This window comes from Falco biarmicus, chromosome 4 (genome assembly GCF_023638135.1).
Source record: "Falco biarmicus isolate bFalBia1 chromosome 4, bFalBia1.pri, whole genome shotgun sequence".
NCBI classification, from domain to species: Eukaryota; Metazoa; Chordata; class Aves; order Falconiformes; family Falconidae; genus Falco; species Falco biarmicus.
In genome coordinates, this window is record NC_079291.1 from 9,394,047 (window position 1) to 9,420,277 (window position 26,231).

The following is a 26,231-nucleotide window of genomic DNA, read 5'->3' on the forward strand; positions in this document are numbered from 1 at the left end:
GATACGCACCTTGAAGGACATCAGTTATGCACTGGACTGGAATTCAGGAGATGTAGGTCCCATTCTCAAGTTTGCTGATGATTTCTTGAATGATATTGGGCAACTTGTTTTTGGTTTCTGTGTTTCCCTAAATATGCTTTCTGCCTATTGTCTATACAGAGTTTAACCATATAGAAATTATTCATGGCAGAACTGGCTCTTGTTACCTTTCATACAACGGGAAACACAATGGACACTAATCTCAGTGGAGAGCATCTATGTACTAATGCCATAGTACTTCAATAATGAATCTTCTATGGCAGTTAATTGCTTCACATGTAAAATGGATCAACTCTTTCCTAGATTGACAGTCAGTATGTCAGTTCAGTTGCAGCCAGGCAGGGGGGAAAAAAGAGAAATTCTAGTGAACATTAGGAAAGAAACAGAAGACCACTGATTTCCTGCTTTGATTTGCCTTGGGGGTTGCAGCTGTAAGTGCCACCAATCCACCTCTTATCTCCTAGCTACGGGAGAGAAGTCTCTGGCCACCAGCCAATATTTCACTTTTCACAGTCACAAAAACAAGCGCAAAATTTGCTTCAAAGTTAACAGCACAAAAATACATTAAGAGAAACACAGTAGGAGTAATTAATTATACTCTATTTCTCAACAAAAATGCCATCAAGTATTAACAAACACCACACAAATCCATACAAAATATAAACAATAATTCAAAACACACTTGAAATAAAGTCCAAATTATTTCTAAGGCATTCAATGCAAGTTGTAAGGCATTTCTGCAAAAAGATATTAAAATAAGTTACTTTAAGTGTAGATTGGTTTTACACTATTTTAATGGAAAATGATTATGAGAATTCATATGCAATTTGAGTAGAGCAACCATGTCAAGGTTGAACATAAACTAAGTCTTTTTGGATAAAATATCAATGTAATCAGTTCCATTGGCAGCCATATATAGCATACATTTACTTTATATTCCATCAGATTTAACTGTAATGCATTCCCTTCCTCCATTCTAGCAAAGCAATACTAACACTCTGAACTAGAATAGGAATTTATTTTTAGTGGTAACATTGCAGGAAATGCATCACCTATGGTGATTCATGGCAGAAACTGCAGCTACCTGCTGGTGGTACTTTAAGAACCATACGTCTTTACCCTTAACAGACCTTTGCTATCACTACTGTACCATTGTATAGATGCAAAGCTAGCACCTAACGACTTTCTACATTGCATACACATGAAAAGAGGATAGATATTTATTTATTTATTTATTACCCTGCTTATTGAGCCCTTTTTCACTGCTTCACGATTCAGGATGTTGAAGTCACACATTATAGGTGAAACATTACACTTAAATTGTTAGAAAACGAATGCCAGTTAGTTATTTACAGTTACAAACCACTGGGAGAAAGAAAAAAAACAAACCTTTGCCAGCCTATGAAGAGTATACAACATACATCTGTATCAAATTACTTATGAGTGACGTGATGGCCATAATGTTAAAAATTTTCAACAGAGACAGTAAAGCTGTATCGCCAAGTGCATTCTGGTCATTTTCAATAGTTATGATTGCCACAGTATCAAGTGTAGAGAAAAGCCTTTGTAATTAATAAGTATTCCTTACTAAACTGTGGACCAAAAATAGCTTCTCTGCTACTGCAGTAAGACATTTTTATCTATGTTTAATACAGAGTAAATAAATATTGAAATTCTGAAAGTGCTACAGTTATGAGTAGTAGCAAAACATGTATTTAATTTAATGTTAAACAGTAAATGAACGTGTATAGAAAATGTGTATAAAAGTCTGACACATTTTATATACACAGATCTATAAAATTTGTGCTTAAAGATAGACATATACAGACATTTTGAAATAGCAGTAAAACCAGCTGGTTTTAAAATAATCATTTCAGAAGCTATGCCAGTTGCAAATAATCACTACTAAAATTCATACCTACATTAACATTTGCTACTATCCAAACATAAGTATCTAAATATTAAAATCATACTGATAGTGTTTAATCCATTTCTAATTCTGGTAGTGAACCTACATATATTTTCTGTCTGGTCATATTACAAAGATCATTTTCTTCCCATAGAAGACATACATGGACACAAATAAGGTTACAGGCTTTGAATTATCAATCCAGAAAACATGACTAAGCAACAATTCTTTAAAAAGAAATGATAAAAATAGAAGATATGTACTGTTGGGAATGGTGTTTTCCTCCTACTGCATAAACCTGGAAGCATCTTTCCCGATGTTCCTTGTAAAGTGCTCATGCTGTAAACAAAGCTAAAGTTAACAGCATCATCCTGAAATATCACACGAGGTCTCTTGAAGCTGTCCCACATTGGTATTCCACCTGGATGCTATTTAATGAGCAAAGCTTGCCCCTTTGGTAATCAGAGAGCCTCGGCTGAAGGCAGATTGACCTCATTAGGAACAATTCTGAAGTGTTTGTTCAGAATTACAAGTTCTCTTCTTTTGCTGGATGGTTCTTTGTTCCCCTCAGACAGTAGAGATACCTGGAGGGTGGGGAAAAATGGTAGTTAGTATGTGTTGGAAGTAAGAATCCTCTGCTATTCAGTCACCAGGTATGGGATCAGTCTTTGTGCTATCATCAGAAAGCTAATGTACGTGCATGATGTAGAAGCCAAGGAACCTCAGAAGTCTGTCAAAAGAGATGTTTTAGTCCAGGGTTTACAAGAGAGTTTGATGCAAAAATCACTGGGTGAAATTCTATCATTTATGCTACACACAGGGAATTAGTTCATCTAATGATCCTCTGACTTAAAATTTATGAACTAGTCTACACTGCACACAAATAGAATTAGAGCAGCGTGATGCAAAGGTCTCCCACAGCTAATCAATGAGGCCTGAATGTAACGTAATATATTTGTGGGCCAGTTTTAACTTATGTTGCTGATGCAACATCTCCAGAGACTTCCGCACTACGGAGAACTAATTGAAAGAAAGTCTTTAACTTCACCTCTTTCTCCTTTTCTAATTCCTCTTTAGCCTGCTGCATAGAAAATTAGCCCAGAAAGTGATGGAGCTGCTTTTGACAGCTTTACATAAGTGATAATTGCCTCATAATCAAGTTGCATTACATTGTTACAATTATTCTATGAAAATATGATGGAAAGACTACTTTTCATAATCAGTGCTGTGAGAAAGTAAAGCAGGTATCTCTTTTTTGTCTCAAAACTCCTCCAGTCTCCATTCCAAGAGTAAGACCTCTTCTGATATTTCCCCTGACTACTTGTATAAAATATGTATAACCCAGGTATCCAAAGCCCTTTCATACATTAGTCTATACAATGATCCCTCAGGAAGCAGAGTGTTATTCTGATTACTGAAGTGCTGAAAGATATGGAAGTATTCCAGTAATAAGGAAAGATATGAAAAATAATTTATAGTTTTGCATACACACTTCAACACATGTAGATAGAAATCCCTAAGCTGAATGATCGTTATTAAAGTTTTAAAGTCAAGTGCAGTGCACAAAAGAAAAAAAAAAAACAACAATGGACAGACAGAAGGCTGACAGCAAATTTTAATTCAGCCCCCTATGTGGATAACAAAAACCTTACTGGGGCACTGTATCTGTGCAAAAAATAGAATCATAGGATGGTTTGGGTTGGAAGGGACCTACCTTAAAGATCAGCTAATTCCAATCCCCTGCCATGGGCAGGGACACCTTCCACCAGACCAGGTTGCTCCAAGCCCCATCCAGCCTGGCCTGGAACACTTCCAGGGATGGGGCATCCACAGCTTCTCTGGGCAACCTGTTCCAGTGCCTTACAAACCTCATTAAAAAAAAATCTTCTTCCTTATGTTCAGCCTAAATCTACCCTCTTTAAGTTTAGAGCCATTGCCCCTTGTGCTGCCAGTACAGGCCATGGTAAAAAAAAAAAAGAAAAAAGTCTCGATCTTTCTTGTAAGCCCCCTTCAAGTATTGAAAGGCTGCAATACCGTCTCCCCAGCGCCTTTTCTTCAGGTTGAACAACCCCAGCTCCCTCAGCCTTTCTTCGTAACAGAGATGTTTCAGGCCCTCTGATCACTTTTTGTGGCCCTCCTCCAGACCCCCACTCTAACAGGTCCATGTCTTTCTTGTAGTTTCTGGGACCTCAAAGCTGGATGCAGTACTCCAGCTGTGGTCCCATGAGAGTGGAGCACTGGGGGAGAATCACCTTCCTTGACCTACCAGCCATGCTGCTTCTTTCTGCAGCCCCGGGTACAATTGGCTTTCTAGGCTGCAAGCGCTGGCCTAGACACTGGACATTGTTGGCTCATGCCAATTTTTCATCCACCAGTATCACCTAGTCCTTCTCGGCTGGGCTGCCCTCAATCCCTTCATCTCCCAGTCTGTATTGATATTGGCAATTGCCCTGACCCAGGTGCAGGACCTTACACTTGGCCTTGTTGAACTTGCATTGGCCCAGTCCTCAAGCCTGTCAAGGTCCCTCTGGATGGCATCCCTTCCCTCAAGCGAATCAACTGCATCACTCAGCTTGGTGTCAGCTGCATACTTGCTGAGGGTGCACTCAATCCCACTCTCTATGTCACAGATGAAGGTATTAAATAGTGTTATTCCCAGTATGGACCCATGAGTGATACCACTTGTTACTGGTTTCCACTTGGACATTGAGCCATTGACTATAACTCTTTGGATGTGGCCACCCACCCAACTTCTCATTCTAACAGTCTATCCATCAAAACCATCTCTCTCCAATTTAGAGGTAAGAATGTTGTCAGGACTGTATCAAAGGCTTTACAGAAGTCCAGGTAGATGGCATCCATAGTACTTCCTTTGTCCACTGATGCAGTCACTCAATCATAGAAGGCTGCTAGATTACTCAGGCGTGATTTGTCCTTGGTGAAGCCATGCTGGCTGTAGTCACACAACTGAAATATTTACCTTGATTCATATTAAGAGTATTTCCTATGCCTTTCTTGAATCACAACCTTTGCAATATAGTTAAGAATAGTTAATGTAAAGCTTTGTGTATGTTATTCCTAATTTTTACATCATAAACTCATAAAATCTCAAGGAATTGCATTATGTGATATCACCAACTCAGTTTATTGAAACCATTATCTGCACTGTACAGATGCTGCTATATAAGTTAATAAATAGCTTGTAGCAGATATGAGTAGCTACCCTGTGAAGACCAGCACCAGATGATTATGACATACACATTTTTCTCACAATATAAAAAAGAATAGCGTGCTCTCAAGTGCTCCAGATGTCAAAAGATCCCCTTCTGTCTGAGCTTTTGAGTTTGATTCCCATTCTGTGCGCCTACCCTTCCTACCATCTGCTCTTACCACACACCATTCCCTTCACCTGGTCAGTCCCAGCTACAGGGGGTTCTTCCTTCTCCTCCTACCAGCCTCCTTTCCAGGATTCCTACATTCTGCCTCCTGCTGTCCTTGAGTCTGCGTTAGATGTATGTATCTACTGATCGCTTGCTAGCCTCTACCTCATCAGTTGCTATTTATCATTTCTTTGCCCAGGCATTACCTTAAGGTGATCAGACAAACTCACTTTCTGTTCTGATGTCTAGACATGATCTGACAATATTTCAGTGCTCTATTAAAGCTACTGTTAAGCATATACCTACTATGATTTTTAAAAATTATAACTTGGTTACATTGGCGCAAATTGCTAAGAGAACGGTGAAAGTCATATCTGTGACACAAAAAAAAAAAAAAAAAAAAAAAAAAAAAAAAAAAGAGTACTTTCTTGGCCAAATTTGAAATCCTTGCTCAACACACAAGTTAATAAAGAAAACATCACTAGAATTTTTTTACTATAGGCAAACAACATAGGGCAAAGCTTCATATTTTCAACACCTTCATCCAGTGCTGTCAAGGCTAAAATCTTTCAGCTCCTTCCATGGCAGTTTTCTAGAGCTACAGGACTCCATGGAAGCATGGAAAACTCAGGTGATCAAGGCGTTTTATAGATAAAAAAGTCCCAGTAAGACAGTTACTCCTTCTTTTTACATAATTCAGACAATTTGTCTTAAGTAAAAGGTTTCAAATTAACTTTCAAAACTAAGGCTGGTACTTTGATGAGGCCTAAGAGTTATCTTTATGGAGTACCATGTCAGAAACATGAAGATCTGACTTGCCCTTACTGGCAAGCAGAAGTTCTGCTAGTAAAAAGGCAGTCTTCAAGGGATAAGGGACACAACTACATTATCTAGAGGAACACTGTGCCTATTAGTACTATACTGACATCCTAGAATAGCTTTTGTTGTATCTTACACTGCTATATCAAAACAACTACCTATGTAACAACGTGCAATTCCACCTCTAACCTCAGTCATGAAGAATATCTCAAGATAGTTAAAAAGAATTTATCCTCGTATGGCTCTGATTTCTGAACATTGAGGCCAATCTTGCCTTTCATTTCTTCGAAAATTCTCAGATTGTCTTCACTTACTTCAAGAGTTCCCAAAACTCCTTTCAACAGCATCTTGCTGTGACATGGAAAGGTATTACATTCTTCTCAGCTAAACTGCCCTAGCTGGACCAAGCCATTAAAGCCTCAAACAAAAAGAAAAATTCCTCTTTACTTTAACTCAAAGTGTTTAGTTCAGAGCAGTTGTGTAAGATACAGGTCTGCTAGCACAAGAATGACTCCAGACTACAGTGAGCTTTCTGAACCACCTTGAGTAGGAAGGTGCCTTCTTATTTGACAGACTTTATCTATGCTCTGTACAAGAACTCTGCCAAGCAGACACCTCAGACACACAGAAGTCAGTCTCAAAGTAAATCTTTTCCTCAAACTGGTAGAAAGACAAGCTTCAGAATTGCAAGAGCAAACCCATTTTATCTCAGCCAAACAAGTCTGTGACAACAGATGCTTCTACTCAAAGATGGGAAGCTCATATAGAATGTCTGAGAGCTCAGGGCATGTGATCTCTGCAAGGGATCAGAGCCATTTGCCTAGTGTTGAAAACAGTCATTCCCACAGTCCAAATGCTGACAGACAGCTTCATAAACATGCACTTCTTCTACAAATAGTATGGACTTCAGACACTTCCCCTGTCAGAAGACCACTTCATTTTGTGTATTCATCACTGAACTGTATCAATGACTTGGTACCTACCAGTCAGCCAAAATTCAGGCCAGACGCTCCTTCATTTTTTTCCAACAAGAGGCAAAATGCAGCTTTCCACACATCTCATTGCTAACAAGAATCTTCAGCTGAGTGAGGGGAGAGGTTCTGTGTCAATGACAGTCCTACCACATGATCAGATTATTTTGGTACTTGCACCAGATGGATTCCTGGATTACTTCTTTATTCTGCACAATGCAATGTCATGAATTACAGCCGGGTTCTACCTCTAAGTCTTTTATACCTAGCAGCCCTGATACTAGCCAAATCCAGTGGTCTTGCTGCTGACTAACTGCTAGAGCAATAAACAGTTTCTGCTACAGTCCCTATCATTCTGATTCACGGCAGGGGGAGGGGATGCCTAAAATAGACTGACTTACTAACCAAAGTGGGGAAAGTATTTTGTTGTGGTATTGTAATATCAGAAATATGCTAATCTCTTTTACCGTGTCATTAGATTACTGGCCATCCCAGAACTGACCAGAACTTTCCTGCAGTTCTCTAAAAATCCAGTTATACCTGGCCATCTGATTTTAACATGCACAGCTGCTAATACCCATTTAGAATCCAAGGCATACATTTTTCCTAGTTTATAAGTCATTATTTCTCTAAAGCTCCACTGTACTACAAACAGTAAGTCTGGCACACATATCTTCTGAGTACAGCCAATATCGGGGCAGCTGTAACAATTTGGTAAAAATTATGTCTCTAGCAAGCATGAAAAGGTTCAGTGTGACTATCTCCACGTGCAGGGGTGAACCCTATCCATCAAGTGTCTTTTAACCCATCTCTTGGCCAAATGTTTCATTGTCATTGGAACACTCTATACTCATCAATGTGACAAGGATTACTCACTGCCTTACCCTAGGAGTTGGATGAAATTGAAGCTAGGATCAATTGCTACTTCATGTTTTCATGTTGCTTCTCGTTTTTCTGATTTCTGTAGAATCTGTGACTCGGGAAAGGTAGGCCAGGCCAATACTGCCTCGTAGGGGAAGGAGAGCTGACTCAAAAGATGTAGCGAATGCTGGTCTGTGGGAATAGGATGGCATACTTACAGTGCCACACAGACCTTCAGCTGATAGCCGTCATAACTGCAGGTGGGTAGATCAAAGACTCTTGCAGCCATGGATGTTTAGAAGAAAAAAAAAGAAGAAAAAAAAAAAGGGGGGGGGGGGGGTTCAGGGAGGGGAGGCGAAAACACTGCTAAGCTTTGGCAGACTTTTTTACCTCCCTGGGAAGTACAAATCAACAGAAAGTTGGTATGACTCTAATAAGGACTGGTGGCCAAAACAATCTTTTGTATGTGTGAGACATAAGAAGCAAGAATCAACTTGGACAACCATTTGAAAGAAGTAAACAATTAACAGAAAATCCCGGGTAACATTAGTTAGCAGGAAGTGGTGCTTTCTGAATGGAGTAAAAGTAGCAGAGTGTCTTAAATCACCTAGATAACACTAAGTTTAAAAATCCACTTTAGACTCCAGAAGCCTTGGAGCTGTGTACTTTCATCTACTGTCTAGTTTGGTATATTCTAGAACATTCAAAAACATTAACTAAGCTAAATACAAATTTGAATCCATTAGTCATGTAACACAATAAAAGAGGTACATTAATGCTGAAGAATACATAGATAACATGGTCAGAATTTGCAGACTGAAAAAGCTCCGTTAATGCATTTCTATTTTTGAATGATGTACCCATGGACCATAGACCCAATACAAATGAGGGCTCCCTCAAACAGGCAAAATTCAGAATTTCTGTCATTCTTGAGCTATATTATCCTCCTGTGAATAATACCTTGAGCTATTCTTTGAGTAGTTAAAAATGTATAGCTATCATTAGAGCCAGACTAGACAGTTTTCCTTTTCATGAAATAGCTCTAACTATGTTAGTGGTTGCTTCTCTAATTCTAAAATTTCAATAATGATGGGAAAAATTGCACTGGACAGAGTTACGAAAATTGTAAGTAACAACAAATCAGTATATGCATTTGATTATGAAGCCTGTTTCCTTCTATTCCTACTTGTATGGCAACATTTATTTTTTTTTCCTACAAAACAAATGTTGAGACAACATTTCTCTCAGACAGACCTGTGGTCACATGAGCTTGTGCTGGTTTTGGCTGGGATAGAGTTAACTTTCTTCATAGTTTGGATTTGTGATGAATACACTGTTGATAACACACTAGTGTTTTAGTTATTGCTGAGAACAATGCTTATACAGCACCAAGGCCTTTTTTGGGGTCTTGCACTCCCCCACCAGCGAGTAGGCTGGAGGCATGCAAGAAGCTGGGAGGGGACACAGCTGGGACAGCTGACCCCAACTGACCAAAGGAATATTCAATACCATACGACATCATGCTCAGCATATAAAGCTGGGGGAAAGAAAGAAGGGTGGCGGGGGAGATGTTCAGAATTATAGCACTTGCCTTCCCAAATAACCATTAGGTGTGATGAAGGTCTGCTTTCCTGGAAGTGGCTAAGCATCTGCCTGCTGATGAGAAGTAGCAAATGTATTCCTCACTTTGCTTTGCTTGCACACACAGATTTTGCTTTACCTATTAAACTGTTTTTTACTCAAGCCATGAGCTTTCTGACCCTTCCAATTCTCTCCCCCATCCCACTACAGGGGAGTGAGCGAGCGGCTGTGTGGCGCTGAGCTGCCTGCTGGGGTTAAACTGTGACAGAGCTACAGTGCTCAGCTGAACACAGCTCCTGTCTCTGACCATTGCCTATTTTTGTTTGTTTATAATGAATCCTTTTTAATATCAGTGAGTTCTTGCTTGGATTAAGCCTCTTAATGCAATTTATTAAAAATAGATTTCTGCATCAATTTGGGTATTACATGTCTACTTCAATAGGAAAAAAGCATGATGAAACCAGTATTCACTGTCCTATTCATAAACAGGCTCACGAACCAGGAACTTGCCTCTTGTGTAGTATAATATTAAATCAAAAGGAGAAAAAAAGAAAGTGGTACAACGGATGTGAATAGAATAATTTTGAAATATACAGGGGGCTATTTATGCATGTTTACCAAATTTCTGTATATGTAAGTAATACAATTGGAGTGCTGAGTAATTTCAGGAGATTAGTGATAAATGGGTGCAAGTTGATTATTCAAGATAAAGCTGAGGGTCATTATCCTCAGCTGGTCATTAATCCCCATGAAATGACTGGTATTGAGATAGTAATTACTATTATAATGAAAATGGGAAAAAAAACCATGACATTTTTCTTATGAAGCTGTCTCAGCCTCTAAAGAATTCATGTTTCTCTCATCACCCAATCAAGCTGCTTGAATCATTTTTAACCCTTTATACAGTTTATTAATCCTACTATAAGTTTCGCGTCATTGACTCACTTAAGCTTTGGTTTCCCATCATATATTCCTGGAATTTTACAGGGCACAGCAAGGGGCAACAGTAATGGGAAAGACAGACAATGCATAGAAATCCCCCAAAACCATAAAATAAATGAAAATATATTTTCAGAATGTTTCCTTTATGAAGTGTGCTCCACAATGAGGTAGAAGACTGCATTATTATGCTATGTGCTATCTAGCTGTTTATTTTGCATTTAATAGTGCTTTTAGCAATAGCACACATGTTCCATGTCATTGCATAGCAGCTGTAAATTCTTTTTTCCAAAACAGAATTTACTTTGCAGCCTTACAACACATGGAACTGATACTGTCAAGTCAACTCGGTCAGAAAGCATGAAGAAATTTGGCCCTAAAATGAAAAAAAAAAAAAACCTCTTCAAGAATTTGCAACTTCAAAAATTAAGTTTGTGGTGTTCTGATATGACTTCAGAGGACTTTTGAGCCTTGGAGTTCTTCCCCCAGCCCAACCCCCCCCCCCCACACACACACACACATTTCTATTAGAAAAACTAGAAACTTACTATGGGCAGAAGGGAAAGCAATTCGTTTCCTGCTAGAAACACCATCATTCTGTTTCCACTGTGAAAGACCCACACATGCTGCAGTATTACAACTTCACATCTTAGAAACTGAAAAACTCAAATGAAACTAAAAGCTTTTACAATAAGCTAAGGAAGTTAAAAAATAGGTGTATTGTTGTAATAAATTTGTTGTTAAAGCAAACCAAATACAGATATTTAATTGCTCCTAGTACTTTTTCCGAAAGCTTTTCTGTGAACACTTTTCTAAGCAGGGGATGCCAGGAAAGATACCAGATGTACCGAGTTTCTGCTGGAAAATTTGCAGTTGCTTCTGAAATGTTTCACTGTGTATAAAAGAGATGAAGTAGAGCAAGGCTCAAAATATTCTTAGGCAAGAATGGCTGACAGAAAGTTGCTCTGAGGGCTGCAAAGCAAATTCTGCGTGGTGGAATAAACAAAATAGTGACAGACAATGATAAGCGACTCACAATGCAGTCTGGGAGACTGATTTGTCTTTCTAGCTTGCTTAAGCTGTTTGGAGAATTTCAGGCAAAACCTAATGATGCATGTCTGCTAACCAAATGAATCATTCAATACTGGACAGCTATTGAAACTGGACTGTTTGGCTATTTGAGGAGAGTGTGAGAAGAAATAAAAATTGTTTCAGTTCTGAATGGCATTGTGCACAGCATACTTTAGAAAACATTTGAAACAGAGACATGTTTTTGACAGCCAAGGCCAAAGCATGGTTTGTCAATTTTCTGGGAGAGAAGGAAAAATAGTAAATTACTTGGGAGTAGAACCCTGTCTGGAAAAGAAGTATCATAACAGTGACACAGGAACCAAACATAATTATGTATCACAGCAGGTAATAAGATTCAAAAGCATAGTGAAAAATCAAGTTGCTGGTGACAGGCCAACAACCGGGTTGCAGTATGGCTATTTTGTACCTGGCCAGCTAAAGCCAGGACATGCTCCAGTGACACATGCAGTAGAGTGGGTCAAAGTCTACAACAGCTGTTACGTGCACACATTAACAATTTTCAGCAAGAAGAAAAAAAAAATCAAATCTAAACAACATACATTTAAATTTCTAAGGAGATTCATATCTATAACGAGATTTCACTCCAGCACTCCAGTTCTTTCAGCCACTCTAAAACCAGTTTTGTCGTTGCTACAAGTCCCAAGAGCAAAGCACAAATCAGCACTGACTGTGGATAACATCAGTGCTGCTGAAGAAGCTTCATGACTCAGGGGAAACACAATGTGACTTCCAATTTCCCTGTGCTCCTGGGAAAATCAAATACATACCACATCCACCAATGTGAAGAAGGATGCTGAGCATCCACTAGCCTTCTCCAGACTTTATGTGTGGAAATGCACTGCTTGCACTTCCCCTGTTTCCTTCTGCAGGATAAACATAGCACAGAGAAGAACACTTTATACTACACTGTCATCCCGTGTGGCTCTGAAGAATATTACCTTATCTCTCCTTTAAAATAGAATTTAAAAAAATGTAGAAAAATAGCTTCAGAGTCTATAGAACTACTCTAGGGAATTCCAGCACAGCAGAAAAATAAGTAGTCCTGAATAAATCAGGAAAACCAGAATGTTAATTACTTTATCGTTGTTAAGTCTCATGTATTTCTGTGACATTCCTATATTACTCATTGAAAGTACTAGCCTATCTGCCTGCAAACCTTAAATATCCTTTACATTACAGCAATTATATTTACAGCAATAGGACACAAGGAAATGGAATGAAACTGCACTAGGGGAAGTTCAGACTGGACATTAGGAAAAGGCTCTTCACTGAGAGAGTGGTCAGTCACTGGAACAGACCCCCCAGGGAAGTGGTCACAGCATCAGGCTTGTCAGAGTTCAAGGGGCATCTGGACAATGCTCTTAGTCACATAGTTTAGTTTTAAGTAGTCCTGTGAGGAGCAGGGAATTGGACTCGATGATCCTCATGGGTCCCTTCAACTTGAGGTATTCTATGACTCTATGATTTCCATTAATAGAGACCTTATTTTTATAGCAGTTTGTGTACTCAAGTCCATATTCAGCACACACCTGCTTCGCTACAGTTAGTTGCAGTAAGATGCTTTTTGCCAGTCTTTTTGTGAGATAAATGCCTATACATTTCTAATAAGCCTTGCTAGATCTTGATGTTGAAAATGAAAGCTTTTTTTCTTTTTCTTATTTTTTTCATAAATTGTGTGGTGATGTACAAAAAATATAAAATCTTGGGAGCTTGTGATTAGGACAAAAATTAAAATACTTAAACCCACTTATAAACAAATTTGTTAGACCTCATGGTTGCACAAGGGATCTATAAACATGATTCAAGTAGACCCTGAAGGCTTAAAGAGTGAATTCTTATTTTACTTTGGGAGTGCTGAATCATGATTTTTCGATACTTACAGCTGGCAGCTGCAAGACATTTGTAAGCTGGAATTCCATTTTAATGAGTAGCCTATAAAAATATTCAGACTAACATTTGAAATGTTTCAAGCTAGAGTCAAGCCATATCAAAAGGTCTGCACAGCTAATAACTGAAAAATACTACTGAGGCACCAGGAACTATAAATTCTGAAAACCTCTTAGTATCTTTATTAGGGGGAGTCAGGGTGGGTGTATGTTTCTTCATTTGGTTTAGAAAACCTAACTGCAGTCTCCTAGGCTTTTAAATGTTGATTAATGCAAAGACAAGGAACAGACTTAGTTGATGGAAGTAGTGAACTTTTTTTGCACTTTAGAATATCTGAGATGATAAATAACAGGCTAGCAGGTAAAAAGAATGAGAAATGTTAAGCTTATATTTTTCATGTATTTTCTTTCTTGTGTTCCTCAAAGGTTTCCTGCAGGAATGATATACTACCTCCAGTACAAGGCATTTGCCTAGTTTCAAAGACCATTAATTTTTTTTTTCATCCCCTGCACTTCTGGGCTAGCAACCATTTATTCTGCTTGTTGTGTAGTACTCAAAATATTTTAATAAATACGTCAGTTTCATCCTTTCAACCCTGTAATGGTAGAGCATTATATTAAAATACACTTCTATTTAACAGAAACTTCTGTTCAGCTGTGGTTTTATATGGGAAAAAAGTGAGGATATTGCTGCCAAACTTGTACCACTCTTATCGTCTGAGTGAATAGATGTGGTCAAAAAAATCTGATTAGATTATATGTCCCACGTACATTTCTTCCAGTCCATGCAACCACGTATTATAATAAACCATGTATTGCACTAAGTTTAAAGTGAAATTGCAATCATATAAACAGGCAGATGATACATTTGGTTTTAGCACATCATAATTAACTTTTTCTTTTTAAATTGAAGACTCACCCGTTAGACAAGAAATTGTAATAACCACTTTCCTCCAGAACGTCTTCAATTAGAGTCTACAAGATACAAGAAATTCATTTCAGCAAATTATCTTTATTAAAAGTAATAAATTAATACATATAGGTATATTTACAGCTTACCTGCAACTGTTCATACGTCATCCCTTCTGCTATGTCAGAAGTGCCAACAATACCTGAAAGTAGAGGCAAGCAATGTTATCCTACTGGATTTTAGGTTTATGCTTATCAGTTTCTTAGTAATTCCACTACATATATAATGACAAGATAGATGCTTGATTATCAGCAGCTTATTCCATTGACCACAATGACCACCTGCAAAGGTGAGGGGGCATCTTATGGCATGCTGTGATGTTATCACGTTATGGAAGAGATCTACCTGATGGAAAATATTTTAAATACTTAATGTAACAGAACACAGCAATGCAACTTTCTTATTCTTCGCCACTTTCCACTATAAATTGTAAGGACACACAGCCAGCAGCAATCTGTGAGGACAAACGTATTCTTTGCAGGTGAAGAGATGCAAAAATTGCAGATATTTAGCATACAAAAAAATTGCATTGTTGACTCCAGGATCAAAATAAAGCTCATATTTAAATTATTTGTTAGGGACTCATTTCCTACTCAAATCACACTTGACACCTAGTGTTATTTTTGGTTTTTGCAATAAGCTGTGGAACTGATACGCTAGTTTCAGCAAAAAGGCCAGCAAAACCAAAGTCTCTCACCCTACTTTCTGCCACCACAGTTTTTAATGTAACTATGTCTTCTAGTCCATGGATTGTGACATAGCTTTTCTTGTATTTTGAAGAATGGAAATGGCATAAATGCCAAAATACAGGCTGTACACTTCCCTTAAGTCCATTGCACAGAGGGGCACACGATGAAATAAGTCTCTGAACGAGGAATTTGGTTCCTCACCCTGGATGATGCCAGTGATGGTAGCTTTGATTAAAGATGGAGTTCATTATTTGTCATACTGAGTGTATCACTAGTCCAAAGTACATGTGACACTATCTATTCTCTGAAGTATTTATATATTTACATCACATAGATGTGGTATAGCACAGAGCATTTCTCTCCTCAGGTTTGTAGGACTTGATCTAGCCAGGTAATTAAATCATCCCAGTATAACTGTTTCAAATATGACAGAAGAACAACATAGGGTTTAAATAGAGTTTGCTTAAAAAATCACATTGAAGGACAGGTAAATCCTAAATTTGACATTTTCAGTTACAAACACTTCTATTGATTTGCATGGATGAACCCATGTGTTATTTACGTCTCTGATATTTCTTTATAATGCCAAAGTATACTCTCTTAAATTAGCAGAATGTTCCATCAGCAGAAAACTGCTTATCTTACCCAGAATTAAACAAAAAGAAACAAACCAGCAAAAAAAAAAACCTTGATAATGAAAATCAGTATAGTCAACATTACTGTCTTTAAAGACAGATTTTAGAGCAGCAATTCCTTCTGCTTTGTTAACATTAGAAATATATATAGACATATATATAGAAATAACATTATTAGAAATATATATGCCGCTACAGAGTTTTTGTTGCTTTCTTTACCTTTTCTGTCATCCGGAAGCAACATATTTCCACCTGAAGAGAGAAGTGGCCAATCTGCTGTGAAGAAGGTGGGCTCAATCAATTCAGGAGAACCTTGCAGCAGCTGGAGAAGAACAGAAATAAAGGGCAGGGGGTGTGGGGAGCAAAGGACACCTGAAACCTCCATCCTTCCCATATTCCAAAAATTCAGACTTCCGTGAGGCATTTTACCCTTTCCTATGTTTCCCAGAACAATCAGAAGTCAGAGGATATTTCAATACTTTTTAGATTAATGAAAATGTGAACACAATTATGAATGTCCTACCTTCTTCTCTCTAGAAACACTGTCTGAACATTGAAAGCTGTCAATCTGCACTTAGTATAAAGCAATGAGTTCTTTAGATTATCTGAATAAAACATCATAAACTATACATTTGTGTGAAGATAAACAGGGAAGTGTATTCCCTTGAACATAGGACAGAAACAGCTGCTGACTCCGGTTTTCAAAACTGGGGCTTCAAGTGAAATTGTTAGTCCATATTCAAGTGATATAATTCACATTAGAGGGATCTCAGCACTTCTGAAACCTGAAATAAGTTCAGCTACTTGATTATGTGAACAAGGATACTAACATAAAACTTAAAAACACATAGTTTTGGAAGTATCTACTGGTAACAACTCTGACATGAAAATTTCTTTATGGGTAGGAGAGAAATTCCAATTATGCATTCCTGCAGCATGTTAACACTTTTAAAGTCACAGAAACTGAAGAATATCTGTTCTTGGAAGACCTTTACCCCCATCACTGAGCAGTGGAGGAATCTTTCTGCCTGTTATTCTAATTAGCTTTTCTAATTCAGGGTAGTTAAAAACCCATGATTTTTAAACTTTGCAGAAATTGCACAACCTTATACCAACACTTGCTGGAAGAATTGCTGTAGAACATAATTCTTTTCTCTGTTTAGGTATTTCCTATTACCTCCATATGATATCCATGTTTACCCAGCATACTTATGGTGATGATTTTGGTAAAATATGTACCATTTATTCACTGATGCTTATCAATTTTCCATTCTTTATAACTGCACTTTTTGTTGTTGCTTTCTTTTAATAGTTTCTATAACCATTTCCTTCAAGGTAGAAATGCCCAGAATTCCATTCAGCATTTCAAACATCTTCAATTTACTACCATTTACTTTTTAAATACTGTATTTATTCCATCTTCTTTGGGTTTAAATCCAATAGTTTTGAAGCTAACTGAATTTTACAGTTGATAACTTATATAAATTTATAAATAAATATGTTACTTTATTTCTGGGCATTTGAAAATTAGGTTAATTTTATAACAAACACTGCCTTTTTCTTAGCATAGTTTTGGGCATCCTTTTCTGAAAACATCAGCTTAATACACAATTAGCAAATATTTCCTTAGATTTAATGTTATAGCTGAAATACAGGAATTGTTTAATGTAAATGCCAGCTTGATTTATAGGACAGCAAACTGATAAGAAACCAATGGCTCAGAGAGATGCATCTTTAACTATCTTTCAAATCTACTACCACTGTAAACACTAAGTAGCCACCTTCCATAGACCTCAAGCATCTCAGACTATTACAGAAGTACAGGAAGGATTTAGTATTTGGGGTCAGTTCATTCCATAGCAAACAATGGCTTAGAAGATTCCACAATCCGTGCAAGCAGGTGACAATCGAATTAGGTTACACATGAATTTGTATGATAATCATCTTTGATTATGATTCATATATGATAAGAATCATATATCAATGATTCTTAATGATAAGAAATCATCTTTGTCATCAGATTTTAGATACAGTAACATACCTAGTAAGTGCTTTGTCGTCAATTCAAAAATTAAATATCTTAGCTTCACAGTCTCCCACAGTACACAGATGCTGGGGATATAATTTTCAGATCCTCTGCTGACTACAGTTTTCTCAGGAGATTTTGAAGGAACTTTTAGAAATTCTGACATTAGTTGTTAGCTCTTTGTTGGAGACTATCCAGCATGTAATTGGAAAACATGCAGGCATGGTTCTTTAGTCATGTCATTCTTGCAAATCTGCAGTATTTTTAAACTGGTGACACTAAACTGTTGCTGACATACTATGCAACAACAGGACAAGGTATGCTATATTCAAGACACTCTGGGACAGTGCTTTCTTAAAATTCATAGTTTCAGTAGGAATACATTCCAAAACATAAATAATATTGGGAAACTAATAACAAATTAAGAAGTACTTACATAAATTAGGAGCTTACATAACATCTATGAGCCTTTGCCACAAAAAAGTTACATTTTCCTTCCTCTTCTGTTTTTGAGCTATGATAACATGAAGTCTGGTTTTGCATATTAGCAGCTAGCAGGTCCTTTCTATTTACAAAAAAACATTCTAATAATCTGACACCAACTTGACACCAATCTGTAGAAAATGCTTACTTAAGAAGCCTCCATATTTTTGAAGGAAAGAATAGCTAGACAATAGCTAAATTCTATTTTAGCTATATTCTAAATATTTCCTTTTAAGAATGGAATCTTACAGCCATATTTGTGTTATATTACTATAGCTTAGTTCAAATAGAAGAAGAGACAAAGTCGACCACAGGTAATTGGAGTACTAAACCTTTTTCATTTCTGATTTCAGATTACAAGGGTTGCTCTGCTGACCAAAAAGTGACTTCTTGAATCTCTCAATGATTCTCCTTTTCAAGTTGCACTGCAAAGCTGGAGGAAGCTACATGAAACAAAGAAACAGACATTTTCACCACTCAGTTACACTGCCATAAAGATGACCTAATCAACAGTACTGTTACTGAAAAAAGTAGCTACGCTGCAAAAAGAAACAATTGTATTTAACCGCATGGTGACAAACAATGGTACTTGATTTAATGATGTATTATATGCTCCTTAGTTTGCCTGTTCTGTTAGGCTTGGCATATCATATAACTCAGTCCCTCTAGCCTTGAAGGTTAAAGGTCATTATAAGAAGCCTAATACAGGGAATAGTGCATTTGCCTCCCTGATCAAAGTGCCGGTACTTGGGACATTTTTCTACAGATTAAACCCATAGAACATGAGACTAGATTTCATGTCAGCTATCATGAGTCATACCAGCTGAAATTAATAGAACTTCAAGAAGCTTAGACCTTCATACAATATGTGTGTAACAGCTTCAACAGGCTCTTTCAGGGTCCTTATATACATCATCAATACAATTCAGAATGTCTCTTCTGCTAGCAGCTTCCTGTGGGAGGTAATTTACATTTCACTTCCCTAAAAGCAAACCAGATTTTGTATACTTTTTCTCCTGTATTTTTTTGGTTGAAAAAATACATATCTTTCCAGTATATTTACAAAAGAAAAGCACAAATCATACTTTATTGTGTTTTAAATTTTTCAGTAGAGGGTTCAAAGGAAGTCTCTTCCTTTGCTCTTTTAAGATTTTAAAATCATTTTTATGCTTTACCGGTAAATGTAAAACTTCAGCTGTTGGTCACAGCAATGACACCAACCCAGTCTGATGACAATTCTATGGTATGTACTACACTTTTGGATCTCCTATGCTGTTTCTGTACAGTAGCTTATACTCTCAGACAGTGTTGTAAAACTATGATTTTCTACCATTTAGTATACACTTCTAATTGCATCTTTGATGTAAATTCACAGTGCTGCTCCACTGAACTCAGGAAGCTTTTTGACTACTCGAGGAAGGTTTGCCCACTAATGATTCACATTCAAACACTGTCACAGAACACATTACAAAGACTTTTTTCCCACAGGAACAAATTCCTGCTCTTAGACAGCTATATGTCTGGAACAACTATACTGGTCTCACAGGAGTCCTGATTTGCTCTGACAAACCAGGGATCAAGGTTACATCCTAAGCATAAAAGACTTTATCAGACAGCTGCTTGCATGCAGGTTTTTGTTAGATAGATATCACTCCCTTTTCATGCAGACATTTTCATGTCAGATGTTGAATGTTCCTTAGCCTGTAAGTAAGTAAAAAAATGATGCCTTAGGAAAGGCCTGAAAGATATTCTATAGACTACACGTCACTGCAATGGACTCGGTGCAGTTAAAGTACCATGGGCATACTGGGATATTCTGAAGCAAAAGTGGTAAAGAGCAAGTCCACTGCTTGAGAAACTCAGAGTAGCCCTCAGGCCCTAGTGTTCAATTTTAGCTTTTGTTTTAATGAAATTGGATGTTGGATCAGGGTTAAAAAAAAAAAAAAAAAAAAAAAAAGCCCAAGGATTTACATAATGCTTTTTTAAACGCTTTCTCTTACATTGTTTTCCAGAGATTGCTCTGCTTTTGTTCCCATGGAAACTGGATTGGGAACAGCTGGCAGCCAAGAACTAACAGTCAAGAACTCTCCCATGTAAACCTCAGTTTAGAATTGTCAGCTGAAATATGTAACAGAGTTTTAGAAAACAGCTATGTAATACAAAAAATATTCTACCTTAGATTTGTAAGAACTAAACAAGCACAGGAGAAGCCCATAGCACACAGTGAACAAGTACAGGTGTGGATCCTGATTTCTCTGCCTTCCCATTCTGAAACCAACTGACACCAACAGCCATCAAAGCTGTTACTACTGCTTCAGTGGTCAGTTCTGACCAAGTCTTTCAGTTGCTGTTAGTTCTTAGTTATTGGGCATCCACGTGATGATAACTTGCATAAATTATTAGGCCACCTGAGAAAACCTTCAACACAGAGGACAGGTTCACTGTTCATCTTGGACATACTCCTAACACAGAACATAAAGATTGAACTGCCTCATTTCTGCTAGCAGGGGAAGGAGATAATTTCCAATTATTTTAAATAGCAATTATTTACTTTGTCTCTGATAATTTATTTCCTGTATTACCTGTTTGCAGAAGCTTGACAGTTAAAAAAACAAACAAACAACAACAAAAAAACATGTAAAGACATGTAAAACACACCCACATCCAGTTATACCATTCTGTTCTAAACAAAACCAAGTAAATTTGGTTCAGCAATCTCAAATCCCCTAAAGGTGATAAGACATCATTTTTCAAATATAAACACTTCATTTTGGAAAATAAAAATATGTTTATTTAATAATAACAAATTTTGCAAGTAACTGAATGGCAGCCATCTTTCTGGAGAATAAGTTTTCTGTCACATTTTTAGTTGAGAGTTCAATGCAGATTTATATGAGCTCCATTTTTGCTTTGGAAGCAGCATGAAATATCTTCAACTCTCTCTCACTATGAAACATTTGAACTTCATTGTAAAATACGTCTTAAGTTTGAAAAAGACCTGACATTTCAAAATATTTAACATATTCAGGATTTGAACTATTGCACTAGAAATCCCAAGAAATTATTACTATTTATTGATAATAAAAAATACTACTTAGACATTATTTAGAAATTATTGCTATAGAGGAAAGCATTTTATGTACTCTCAATGTCAGTGTACCATATTAAGTCACTTGAAATATTCATATTGCTGGCATGACAGAATGCTGTAAAAATAATTTACTGTACAATCCATTTGTCTGAGGTGAGTCAATGAATTTTTTTTCACATGACTCAATTATTGCCATCCTCCACATACTAATATTCAAGGTTAGTCTTTATTTAAATGATATATTTTTAAAGAATCCTGCCATCTGCAAAAATGTCAAGTTCTGTTGTTTTTAAAGAACAGTGACTAAATTAGCAGCACTTTGCAGTACCATCATTTTGACAACAGCAAATAACTAAAGAGTATAGAATGTCAGAAGCAACAGTAATGCATACTTGAGTGATGAAGATAATTTTGTGCAGCTGAATAAGAATCTGCTGAACAGGGTCACTGATCTGACGCACCTTCCTTTGTGATACAGCAATTCCTGCCGATGCTGTAGATGACAAAAATAAAACCAAAAGGACAGTTCATTTGTTACCTTAATATATTAACAGCATAGACTGTTTAAAACCTGTAATTGTAATTATTAAGTTTTAATGACTTGTTTTTTCCAACAGTGTTGGGAACAAGAAAAAGATAATCTAAAAACTTAGAAGATCAGACAATGTAATTGATAACAGGTTTCAAAAGAAAATCCTTTCTCTGACTCACTTCTAAGTTATCCTAAGGGAAAAGAAGTATTAAAGTACCTCACTAATTGTAAAAGTTTTCCCACATTCATTCAAAAGGAAATTTAAAGATAAGCTAAACAAAATTTGCTTATTTTAACTGATTTTTTTTTTACATAGACTAACACTCATTATATTTATTTTTAATATATTTTGATGTTATGAAATTAATTTTCATCTTAGGTTAAGAATCACAACAAAATAGCTGATGTGGACCATTTGGAGAACAGATTTATTAAAATATATTGTCGTGTTGCCTTATAGTGATGTGTGGTGCTTTATCACAGCTACTTTTTGTTTCCAACATTTAGCAAGAGCATGTTCTCAGAGAAATCTCAAGAAAATGTGCAAGAAGCTATGTATCTCTTGGGTCTTCTTTACTTTGCATCAGAAAATTAATGGTTTCTGTTCTCTGTCATAAATTCCTCCTCACCAGAGATCACCCTATCTAAAGGATGTATTGATAGAGACTGTGGAAAGGAGCTTTCACTGGCATTCTCCATGATTGAAACTGACACCATCATAAAGTGTGTAAATGGCATTTTTCATTTTTGGAATAAAAGAACATCAATGCTAAACAAATAATAATGCTGTAAAAAAATTCTCTCTCCAAAAAGGAAAGAATACAGACAATTGCTCTGTATTACAGACTGTATATTGCTTTTGCTTGTAAATTCCATAAAAACAGTAGTGTTGACCTGTGAACATAAGGGAAAAGTGGGGGTTTAAAACTTTTAAACACAAAGCTAATTAAATATTGATAGAAAAACACATGAGGTTAAGCAAACTACAAAATGAGTTTGTGCCAACCGGAAAATACTAAAACAGATACAGTTCCCATGTACTAGCATGTAATGATGAGCTACGCCCATACAGGAGTATATATACACTATATATAATGAAAATTTCACCTCCCTCACCCCTGCCATATTATACGGGATATAAAGTTGGCCTGTCTGAAGAAAAAGAAAACACTAAACAAATTTAGAAATTAAATATTTTATCAATTTTGAAAAGCATTGTGTCTCTTAATGTATCTCCACATTGTTTCTATAAGCATTAACATTTCAAGTAGACTTGTACACTAGATAGAAGACAAAATGTTCACTGACAAATTACTAAGAGACGATGAAGTTGGAGATTCACAGGAAGAAAATATTGACGCTTTGAGAAAATAATGTTGCTATAAGTTGTTTCTAATATTTTCTTCTAAAACAGATATTCAAAACCCCTTTTTTAAAAAAAAAAAAAAACCACTATATTTCACCATTTCCTTTAGCTATTACCTAACAACAGGCACAACAGATATGCACACCCAAATCCACAAACAGTGCACACAGTTTTATATTTTAGTGCCCAACTATTTTATTTGGTATCCAAATGTGATCTTTGCTAAAAAGCAACCATCATGCCCGATGAGAATGACACTACATTTTGTAGCACAAACTCTGAAGTAAAGAGCAGAGTCAGTTTGGAATTAAAAGGAAAAACATTACTTTAGAATTAAGAATATTGCAGTACTTCAAACACTTAGGGTTCCTCATACAATTTTTGTTACATTCTTGTTGATTTTATTTAGATAAGTGTGAATTAATTAACATGACAAGGAGCAAGAAAGCTGAGGTTTTCTTATCTTATGAAAATAGTGACTAATTGTAAACCTGTTTCTCTTCCTCTAAAGCAAATCCATGTACATAACATACTTTTCATAGACAAAAGTACTGGAAAGGAAGTCATGCATGAATAGAAGCTGGGCTTTTCTGGCAGCAAAATAAACTTCACACAATAATTTTAACCTGTTCATTTACTTCTATGTGTAAAAATCAGATTTTAAAAAAAATAATCTCAGTGATGTGAAAGTGTTTAGTTCTTGGGATCAAGAATTGAAAACAAAAGCTGAAAGTGGAAGTTTATTTCCCCCACTGAACTACTGTTTGGGACTTAACTACAAACAGCCAATAAATCAGATATGGTCTTGGTAATCCAGAATTTGAAATAGATATACTTGTCCGCTGAGGTACATTTTTTTCTTGTAGTACAAGTAGCTTGGTGATTAAAAGACTGTCCTCTTTTCCTGAAGCAAAACTGCCCTAATTTACCAGCTAGTAATATCAAATATCTATGTGATTTGTTTCCTGCCATACTCAATGAGATACTTGAAAAACACTAGCCAAAGACAGCATGATAAAAAACAAAACCTAATTCACTTTACCTAAATGTTACTCATTACTTAATATTTACAAAGCACAGTAAACTCAGTACTAATTTGTGGACATCATACCTAAAACATTGACCATATTTTGTTGACTAAAAAGCATTATGAACTTAGCTATTGAACTAAAATAAAACACAATAGGTTTTTGGGGTTCCATGGAATAATTTTAATTCTAGCCATAAGAAACAATAAAGAAATAACTGCTGATCAAGCTTTAGGTAATTCAATAGAATTAAAACATAGCAGTAAATGTCATGTATTCTACAAACTTTGCGGATTTACAAAATATAATTCAGATCTTAAACATAACAATTAAACAGAACAGCTTGATTTTGATTTACCTAGTGCTTCTCTATCATGCTTTGCCTGCTGAGGAAGAATATAGAGCCAAAAGCAGATTCTTGAATTTTTAGTCCTTAGTTATGATTTTTAAACTCTTCATCTAATTTAAGTCATACACACGGTCAGACTCAGAGATTAAATAAAAGTTTATCAGCAGACCACACTATAAAACACTTAAGTGTATCACTAAAGAACATAAGTTAACAAAATTAGCTTTCCAAGTTGAGTATTAGATCTGGAAGCTAAGCAAAGAGCACAGGTCCAAGTACTGAACTTTAGCCAGCAGTCCTGTATCTCTCAAATACAAATATTTCTAAACTACACTTCAGAAGCTAATTTAGATCCACATTCTAAAACTTCCTCATTCAAAAACACCTTGAGGATCATAACATCATATGTACATATTTACATCCACCTAAACTTTTTTTTTTCCCCCCAAAGCGATCTGGTATCAAGAATGAAAATTCTACCAAGAGGGAAGTGTAATCCAAATATCAAAATTAATTAACTCACAACTTAACTTTTATTTTTTTTTTCTTGTTGAATTTCTCTGACGGCTACTTTAACAAAAAGTAGAAGAGACATTCACAAACTGAAGTGCCTAGGGACCAACCAGATCTGGGCTGCACTCTCACAGAAAATGTCATTCTCTATCACAGAGACACAAATTGCTAATAGGATCAGGAAGATAATGACATCAATGCTGTTGTCAGATTTTTTTGTGACAATGCCTTTTGGCAGATGGGTTGAGAGGCAAGTGAAATTCAGTTCAACAGTTTTTCCCTAAGTCTCCTCTAAATAATCTATAAGAGGAAAAGAACTCTGGCATTTTCCCTGCGCCATTTAAGGAAGAATTTAGGTTGGTCTTTCTGCTCAAGTGGAAGCAACACTGCAGTAATCTAAAATATCATACACCACGAGAACAATGTTGATTTTGTCTCATTTTCACCTCTCCAACTGTTTCAACACTGCTATATTCAATCCCAAAACAAATAGTGTGGTCTTGCCATTACAACCTAGGAATCTTCAGGTTTTGCTAGGATGCTGATAAAAACTTTACGTCCTTGACATGTTACCTTTCTCACTGCTCCCTGTTCTGTGGTATTTGACCTCTCCTTTGCTGTCAGTGGCTTGTATTATAACACAAAGGCAAAAAATGAGTGCCTTTTCTTTTGTAGGTCTTCTCAGAATATATTTTTTTCTTAATAAAAATATGCTTAAAATAATATCAGCAAACAGAAAGGACTGAGTAGGACATAGCATGGACTCCCCTGTTATTCAGTGTGTAAAGCTTTTTCTCTTTTCTAGTGTGACAGCAACAATATGACTTAGTAGTCTTGGAGGACCAGATGTAATGTCAGCTTGTAGTGTCTATGTGCTTCAAAGGCAGCTAGACACCCAATATCCAGCCAGGAACTTTAGGAGTTCCCATAAAATCCACATACTCCAAACCACTCCACAATTACATTTTTTTTTAATACAGAAGTATAGCATTTTGAGGGGGATGAGGGCACGTGTGTGTGAATAGGCTGCTGAGGACTTGATCAAAACTTGTAAGAGTTTTACCCAAAAGGA

General features: G+C 36.5%; 1 protein-coding gene across 3 annotated transcripts in view; it reads right to left on the reverse strand.

Annotated features, from left to right (window-relative positions):
- Positions 1 to 316: 316 nt before the first annotated feature.
- The window catches only part of NEK10 (NIMA related kinase 10), a 116,196-nt gene continuing 90,281 nt past the window's right edge, over positions 317 to 26,231 (reverse strand). For 2 of the 3 annotated variants that reach the window (XM_056338595.1, XM_056338596.1), the window contains 6 exons: positions 21,764 to 21,864; positions 18,613 to 18,723; positions 15,991 to 16,093; positions 14,537 to 14,589; positions 14,397 to 14,452; positions 317 to 2,532 (listed from right to left, as the gene is read on the reverse strand). In XM_056338595.1, coding sequence (XP_056194570.1) covers positions 2,475 to 2,532; positions 14,397 to 14,452; positions 14,537 to 14,589; positions 15,991 to 16,093; positions 18,613 to 18,723; positions 21,764 to 21,864 — 482 coding nt within the window. In that variant the 3' untranslated portion in view covers positions 317 to 2,474. Of the gene's footprint in view, positions 2,533 to 14,396; positions 14,453 to 14,536; positions 14,590 to 15,990; positions 16,094 to 18,612; positions 18,724 to 21,763; positions 21,865 to 26,231 lie in introns of those variants that run through there. The other variant, XM_056338597.1, reaches the window with a different exon arrangement.